The 9,133-nt window shown below is 42.1% G+C and overlaps 1 protein-coding gene across 1 annotated transcript; it reads right to left on the reverse strand.

Annotated features, from left to right (window-relative positions):
* Nucleotides 1–8,974: 8,974 nt before the first annotated feature.
* On the reverse strand, nt 8,975–9,133 carry LOC113931825 (mitochondrial import receptor subunit TOM7 homolog). The gene has a single exon (XM_035721989.1). It carries the CDS (start codon nt 9,131–9,133, stop codon nt 8,975–8,977), a length of 159 nt encoding a protein of 52 aa, XP_035577882.1.

A 9,133-nucleotide genomic window follows, 5' to 3' on the forward strand; every position in this document is an offset into this window, starting at 1 on the left:
CTATCTATTTGCCTTTCTGCAGAGACTTGGACTTCGAAGCCGGGCGTGACTGCTTCTTGCTTGCTAAAGTCCTCGCTAGATCATTAGCTCTATGAGGGTAGAGGTCTTGTCCAATGAACTCGCTGCTCTGCCTCCCAGAACAGGCGGGAGACACAAATGGATGAATCCTGAAACCGAGGCAGTCCTCACAACTAAGGTCTCTGCTCTCATGAAATTTATATTCTTAGGCTCGGGCTACGTAGAAAACAAAAACTTAACTATAATTTTCGTGTGAGAAAACAAAATGTTTTGAAGAGTAGGAGTGTGTGTTGGGGGTGCTTCTGAGCTGAAAGCTGCGTATTGGGAGTCATGTGACTATCCGGGGGAAGAAAGTTCACTTTTCAATGAGTATTAACCGTGAAATCGCCTTGTATCAGACACTGCTAAAGATGAAGGCGTGGTTTTTGCCCTTCAGGAACTTACAGTCCGCTACTGTAGCACGGTTGGGAAACTAACAGCATCAATACCATTTGGAGTCAGAAATGCAGAATCTCCATACTTAATAAAAATCTGTATTTTACAAGATTAATATGCACATTAAAATTTCAGAAGGGTTGGTGGTGCTGTAGACATTTACAACGCATAGACAAACTTATGTATAAATCAGCCCATGGCTGATTTACTTGACTTCTACAACTGTCTAACAGGATTTCAGGTGAAATTTAAGTCCCGATCTGGCCATTAAGAATCTGGTGCAAATCCAATTTCTGTGCCTTCGGGGGGTACCCCTGTCTCAGTCCATACCACACAGGAAAGTGACCCAAAGTGTGGCCGACTTAACACTAGTGGTGCATGAGATGATTTTAAGTTGTTCATAAATGAACACTATTCCATTTCAATAATTGTACATTTATTTTGAATGTTATGGCAAGCAATGCTGGTAATGAGTTTCCTCTTTAAATACATTTGCAAAAAGAGTAAAATTAGGTTTAAACAACACTGTTAAACAACACCAACAAACTATTGGTGATAGATACGGCAAAAATCATTAAGGTGTTCTACCGATGAGCGAGGCTGGCGAAACATTGCTCTGATCAAGTTGCCCACTTGGTTAAAATTTTTCAATGATTCCCCATGTTTTTCAAGATAAAATTCAAATTCATTAACGTGGGACATAAATCTCTGTTTCCAGTACTTTTTAAGCATTACCCCCAAATTAGTTGCACCCCTGAGAGTTCCAGTCATTGACACTTCATCCAACAGTTCAGGGTCTATGGGATACACCCCTATTTAGAATGTTCCCTAATTCTTCACCCCCACCTCAAAACATAACTGTGACCCAAACAAAAAATTCTGTTCAAATGTGGTAGGAACTGAAATATAATTCATGACATCAGCTACATAAATAAAATTCTAAGTTTATTTGTATTTTATACCACTGCAAAATTTCCTATTAAGCTGTACACTCCAAAGTCGTACTGCCATCTTGTGGACAGATCTAACACTTTCACGTCTTACCAGTGTCCTATCTACTTCAGTGACTCCTGCTTATATGAGGAGGAAAGTGTGCGTGTAGTTGAGAAGGGATGCCATTAGTAACGTGTGGTGGTGGTAGGTGTTGTACATTTTCCACCTTATGCTTTTCTTCAGCTCCCAACCAGTCTTGTAGCTAATTACATAATTAAGGTGATAGAGGAGGCTGGATCCATGAGCTCCAATTCTCATTTTGTGTTGATACTCCCTATACCTTTTGAATAATTAATACTTGTAGTAAGTCCCCATAATGGAGGGAAGTAGTAAAAGAGTTGAGAATAGAAGACACAGAAGAAGAAAGTGGGTGACCAAGAGGATACAAAATAAAGGAGAAAAAAGGGAGGGAAGAAAAGCATTCTCTAGATGAGGCTCCAGATTGCTTATATCTTCTCACTCATTACTATTGCTTATTAAGTGTATTTTTAAAATCTCTTCCTCTTTTAGAATACCCATGACCCAGACTAGCATAAAAACAAAGTGTAGGTGACAGAAAACCTTGAAATTTCTCCAGGTTGCCTTACCAGCTCATGTCATATTTCTGCCACAGTGCTAGAATTCTGTGGAAGAGAATGAGGCCCTTGAAACTGTTTCTGCATAGGAGACGTTGCAAGCCCTGGGAGAGAAAATGAACAGACAAGAAGAGAATAGACATAGAAGACCAGAGGAGTACATTGCTGGAAAGTTTTGTCAGTTTTCTTACTGTAGAGTCAAATCTGACTCTGGAGCCCAACTTCCTGCTTTGAGCTGCAGTTGGGTGGTGCATGTGTGTGGAGGTGGGTGGGGAGGAAAGTCATAAGGAAGGAGACTCCAGGAAAGTGTGTGTTTTAAAGATTGTATTCATTTATTTGAGAGAGAGCACAAGCAGGGGGAGTGGCAGGCAGAGTGAGAGGGAGAAGCAGACTCCCCACTGAGCAAGAAGCCTGGGATCATGACCTGAGCTGAAGGCGGACACTTAACGACTGAGCCACCCAGGCGCCCCAGGAAAGTGGTTTGAACTTGGGAACATCACATTGCCATATTAGGGCCTGAGGCATTAATCATGGCTCCTCTTAATCCATTATTCTGATGGTTGGCATTTCCTTCCCTGTTCTCAGAATCCCTTCCAGGCAAATACCACTATAGCCTGGAGTTTTTTCTCCCTTCTTGGAACGTTACTGCCTTCTACTGATAATTAATTTTTTAATCATGTTTTAGCTCCCTTAACTAGATGAAAGAAAAAACATTATTGGCATTTTCAGACAAACAGAAGTTAAAGGGGTAGTATAATGAATTCCCATTTACCTAATGCCCAGTTTCAACCAGAATCAACATTTTACCTTTCTTTAATTTTAAGCTCCTTAGTGGAGAGAACTATGACTTTTAATAAGTGTTTAAGGTGGCTATAATAATTGGGGGTGGCATGATTATTTAAAATTTTTTTAAAGAAAGACTTTACATTTTAAATCACTAATTTTTAAATTAGTTCCCTAAATTGTGCAGGGGCCAGGGGCATGGCTATTTTTGATACCTGACTTAAGCGGTCAAGATCTGAAGTCAAAGCTGCTCTAGTTAATGTTTATTCTCCCACTATCTCTTGAATCTGTGCATTTTATTTTTTTAAGATTCATTATTTGTCAGAGAGAGAGTGCACGCACAAGCAGGGGGAGCGGCAGGCAGAGGGAGAAGCAGGCTCCCTGCTGAGCAGGGAGCATGATGCAGGACTTCATCCCAGGACCCTGGGATCATCACCTGAGCCCAAGACAGACGTTTAATTGACTGAGCCAGCCAGGCGTCCCATGGATTTGTGCATTTTATTAAACAGAAACACACATCCCTTTTGTCCTAAAACTGCCTTTCACTTTTCTCTTAGTTGTATGTGGGATCTAAATAAGTTTGCTATGCACCTTATTGGTTGATATCAGATATGAAGGGGAGAACCCAAGCGACATCAGCTGTGTCATAGGATTGCAAAGACAAGAAGGGAAGAGACCTCAGGATTAACACTTTCCTGAGAAAGAATACTCTGGAGCCCGTCTAGATGCCAATGCTCTAGTTCTTAGGATGTCCAGCTTAGACCTCATGATATCAACAAAAATCTGAAATTGTGCAAGCAAGTTAGGTTGAACTAGCTTCTTTTAAATTATTTTGTGACTCTTGGGCACCTGGGTGGCTCAGTTGTTAAGCATCTGCCTTCAGCTCAGGTCATGTCCTGGGATCGAGCCCCGCATCGGGCTCCCTGCTGGGCGGGAAACCTGCTTCTCCCTCTCCCACTCCCCCCAGCTTGTGTTCCTGCTCTCACTATCTCTGTCTCTGTCAAATAAATAAATAAATAAAATCTTTAAAAAAATAAATTATTTTGTGACTCTTAAAAAAAATAATTTTGTGACTCAAGTAGCTAAAGCTACTTTGGCAAAGAGGTCTTGACACTGGTAAGTTTGGGAAAGAAAGGAAAGACAAATTTGTTTATCATGTTTTCATTATAGCTTTAGTAGAAGACTTATTTGAATGGTGACATTGAATGGTGATATGCTGTCACCTGGTAGTATTTTTTTTTTTAAAGATTTTATTTATTTGACAGAGAGACACAGCGAGAGAGGGAACACAAGCAGGGGGAGTGGGAGAGGGAGAAGCAGGCTTCCTGCTGAGCTGAGAGCCCGATGCGGGCCTTGATCCCAGGACCCTGGGATCATGACCTGAGCTGAAGGCAGAAGCTCAACTACTGAGCCACCCAGGCGCCCCCACCTGGTAGTATTTTATACTAATTTTATACTAATGTCAGGAAAAATTCCCAGGAATACAAATGACTTCTTAGGTGTTTAAATTGCAAGCCTTAATTTGAAAATCCCCTGGAAGGCCTAGCCCATTTTGCCCCAAAGCCAAACAGGCATCAGAATCATGTGGAGTACTTGTTGAAATGCAGATTCCTGGGTTTGCCACCACTCTGACTGAATCAGAATCTACCCGGTTTGGAATCCAGGAATCTTCATTTTATTATTTTTATTTTTTAAGAGATTTTTATTTGAGAGAGAGAGACACAGTGAGAGAGGGAACACAAGCAGGGGGAGTGGGAGAGGGAGCAGCAGGCTTCCCGCTGAGCAGGGAGCCCAATGTGGGGCTCGATCCCAGGACCCTGGGATCATGACCTGAGCTGAAGGCAGATGCTTAATGACTGAGCCACCCAGGCACACCAGGAACCTTCATTTTAAAGAAATATCTCCCAGGTGAATCTAGTGCATAGTCATAAAGTCTGGGAACACCGGCCTAGCCTCTCTCCCTATGTAGTAATTAGGATATAGCAGGAGTATATGCCTTTACATTTTTGTTGCACAAACACAAAGCACAAAGGACAGAAAACTTAGTCATTTTTATACACAGAAGATGGTGGGGAGGTGTCAGATGGTGGTTGGAACCACTGTTCAATTATCTTTATAATTTTGGGGTTTTGTTTATTTCTGTTTGGGCAAGGCCAGGAAAACTTGCTCCAGTGTGATCTAATGAAATAATTTTTAAAAAAAGATTCTATTTATTTATTTATTTGAGAGAGAGAAGGGGGGACAGAGGGAGAGATAGGAAAGGGAGAAGCATACGCCCTGCTGAGCGGGGAGCCCGATGCAGGGCTCGATCCCAGGACCCCAGGATCACGACCTGAGCCACCCAGGTGCCCCTCTTTTTTTTTTTTAAATATTTTATTTATTTATTTGACAGAAAGAGACAGAGAGAGAGAGGGAACACAAGCAGGAGGAGTGGGAGAGGGAGAGGCAGGCTTCCCGCGGAGCAGGGAGCCCGATGCGGGGCTCGATCCCAGGACCCTGGGATCATGACCTGAGCCGAAGGCAGATGCCTAACAACTGAGCCACCCAGGCGCCCCCTCCCCCTCCTTTATTTTATTTTATTTATTTATTTATTAGAGAGTGAGCGTGAGAGAGAGAACACAAGTGGGGAGGGGCAGCGGGAGAGGGAGAAGCAGACTCCCCGCTGAGCAGGGAGCCTGACATGGGGCTCAATCCCAGGACTCCAGGATCATGACCAGAGCCAAAAGCAGATGCTTAACTGACTGAGCCACCCAGGTGCCCCATGAAATAATTTTCTAATCCATATTCATCTTTGATTGACTTCACGATACCAAATACTTTCAAGGCAGCAGAAGAAATCACTGTTATTAAAGGCCCTCAAAGGGACAGGTGAGGAAAAACACTGGTTTGGTAGAGAGAAGGGGGAAAAGGCTCTGTTTACTCCCACCTTGCATGGACCTGGAGACTTCCTATGAAGCTAATAAATCCGAGTTAGAGAGGAAATGTTTTGCCCGTCTATCCCTGTTAATGTCAGCTTCCCAGGATACTGTGAATTTATAAACCTCACACCTCCTGAAACAGAACTCGTCTATCTATGCCCTCAAAATTACGAGTAACTCCTAAGAAGCCAAAATAATTTAGGCTTAAGCCATGTTCCCATGTTCTATAAAACTACTATGGTAATATTGGCTTTACACAGTACCCAAGAAAGGGAAAAATAGAAATGGTCTCTGATGGAGCCAGGTTTGTCTTAAATCTCTCAGATGCCTGAATTTGAATGCTTCATATCATCCACCAACTCTAAGGTCAAAACACCTCCTGTGGTTTTAGGAGGGCCTGGTACCACACTCACCTTTCCTCAGGTAAAGTCCTTGCTAGGTATGTGGTAATGGACCGTCCCTTGGAGCTCATGCTTTAGGGGGCTGAAAAAGGGAAAGAGGCGCTTTGTGTGAGGGATAAAGCGAAACAAGGGCCATTTCTGGGCACATGTATTTTTTAAACCAAAGCAAAGGCTAGAGTCAATTCAAATGAGGAAACAAGTCAAAGCTCCTAATTAAAAAAAAATATACATGTTGCTTGTAGATTTATTTTTCTAGTCACACGTGACATTGCTGACTACATCCCACTGTCCCTGTTCTATAAAAATGCACAGAGGTAGGAACAGGAAAACTGTTAGAAAGAGGTACAAGTCGGGCGCCTGAGTGGCTCAGTTGGTTAAGCGACTGCCTTTGGCTCAGGTCATGATCCTGGAGTCCCAGGATCGAGTCCCACATCGGGCTCCCTGCTCAGCGGGGAGTCTGCTTGTCCCTCTGACCCTCTTCCCTCTCATGCTCTCTATCTCTCATTCTCTCTCTCTCAAATAAATAAATAAAACCTTAAAAAAAAAAAAAGAAAGAGGTACAAGTCAGTTTTGTGTCCCTGTATTTGCACCAGGGAAAAGTTTCAAGGCAAAAAGGTGCTTCTCTCACTTTATTCTTGACTATTTTTTTCTCTGCAATTAATTTTTTGACCTTTCCTGATTATACTTAAAGGGGAAGAGCTCTTCCTCTGTTTTACAGTAAAAGAAGTAGGTCATATTCTGGTAAGAATTCTTCCCTTAAATCATAGGGTTTCACCTTTGTACAGTGTTGGTGGGAATGTAAAATGGTGCAGGCGCTATGGAAAACAGTATGGAGGGTCCTCAAAAAGTTGAAGAGCAATCCCGCTTCTGAGTATATACTCAAAAGAATTAAAAGCAGGATCTTGAGGAGATATTTACACACCCATGTTCACAGTGGCATTAGTCACAATAGTGAAGAGGCAGATGCAACTCGAGTGTCTGCTGATAGATGAATGTGCTGTATATGTACACCGAAATATTATTCAGCCTTAAAAAGGAAGGGAATTCTGAGACCTGCTACAACATGGACGAAACTTGATATGCCAAATGAAATAAGTCAGTCATAAAAAAACAAATACCGTATCATTCCACTTATGTAAGGTGTCCAGAGTAGTCAAATTAATAGAAAGTAGAATGGTAGCCGCCCACAGCTGGGGGGAGAGGGAAATGGGGAATTGTTGCTTTAATGAGTACAGAGTTTCAGTTTGGTAAGGTGAAACATTTCTGCAGATTTTGCAGGGAAAAGTTTCAAGGCAAAAAGGTGCTTCTCAGGCACTCATTCTAAATAACTACCTGAAGTCCCACTACCTTGGTGAAGCCCTCCGTGACTGCTTTAGCTCCCATTTCTTTCTCTATCTCCTAAATTTCTATACCACTTTGATGTAGGTGACATGGCTAAGCATACTGGCCTATACCTAAACCATGTCTACGTTCTATAGCTAAACAATTTAAGGAGGAAGACAACCTTAAAACATTAAATACTGTAATTTTAACTCATTGTATTGTTATAGGAAAAAAACGGGAAAAAATAGTATGCTCTATAATACTCTATCTCAGGTAGGCATGGATACTAAAGTGCATGGCCATCTAATTTGCAGAACTATGCTAATGATGTAATTTAGCTAAAAAAGTGCTCACCGGGCAAACTGGTTTTTGTCTGATACTGTAGGCAGAAGAGGGAAACAAGGCTTGAGCCCAGCATCGAGGCAGAAAGCATGAATGGACAGGAGGCTTCAGTAAGAAATGTTTGCACAAAATGGGAAGAAAAAAGAAAAGTTGCAGACAGAAGCTTTTTCTTCAGCTCACAAATGCCCAGCTGGGCTCACTCCTTGTGTAACAACCTAGGCTAGGCTAAAGATCTGCCCTTTTATATTACTTGTGGAGGAAAATAATCCTCTCAGCAAGAAGGAGTTGGGGCACTAGGATCCTAACAATTCCATCACAATTTAAATGAAAAATTTTTGGAGGGAGAAGGATTTTTTTTTTTTTAATTTTGAAGTCTCTGAATTTCATCCCAGGAAAGCCAGATCGGAGGCAGACATCTGAACTTCCTTTTTTTCATCCCCCTTTTGACCTAATTTGATTGGCCAAGCCCTACTTCCATACTGGGTCAGGCTCCAATTTTGTTTCTACTCCAGGATATGGCCCTTGCCATAATGGAATCTACAAGTGAGAAAGACAGGCAATTAGACTAGCAATTACATAGAGTAAGAAAAGAAAAAAAAACTATGGTAGGACAAGTATGGGAACAGATAACAAAAACATATCACTAGTCTAAATTCTGAAGTTGAATTGGTCTTTCTAAATGCAAATCTGATTATGTCACATTCTTGGCTTTCAGCAGAAGTTTACTGAATACCTACTGTGTGCTAGGCACTGTGCAAACCATGGGGATATGATTAACTGCAGAGAGAAGACACAGGCATGGGTGTGTACAGGCTGGTTATCTCTAACAATGGCCCATCATTTACATAGAGGGGATATCTGCACTGTGCAGACATTTAGCTGTTGGTTGTACGTATAGTTATGTCCCTCACACAAATTCTACCTGAAAAATGAGAAGAGAGCTGTTAGTGCTAGTTAACATTTCTTTTTTTTAACATTGTTAAAGACATGTATTTTGATATAGTCAATGATAAATAAGTCAGCTGAGGTCCCATTCTGCCACAGATTCATCTGAGAAGAGCCCTGTGCCATTCAACTGGTGAACATCTGCGCGATGTCCCATCTCTATCCCAGCCAGAGCGCACACCTTCCATGTTGTTCCTGTCTATTGATTGCTTCCAAATCCCGATAACATTTATTCCCAACGTTAGCTCAAAACAGTTGGTTCAGGCATTCCAGGATCTGCAACCCCACCCTTGAATCCCAGGTAAATCACGAGAGGAAGAAAGCCCCCGCGGATGGCAAACTGGCCACCCTCAAGGAGCTGCTGCAGCTTCTGCTTGGCCTCATGGCTCAGCTTTACCAT

This window comes from Zalophus californianus, chromosome 10, assembly GCF_009762305.2.
Source record: "Zalophus californianus isolate mZalCal1 chromosome 10, mZalCal1.pri.v2, whole genome shotgun sequence".
Taxonomy (NCBI): Eukaryota; Metazoa; Chordata; class Mammalia; order Carnivora; family Otariidae; genus Zalophus; species Zalophus californianus.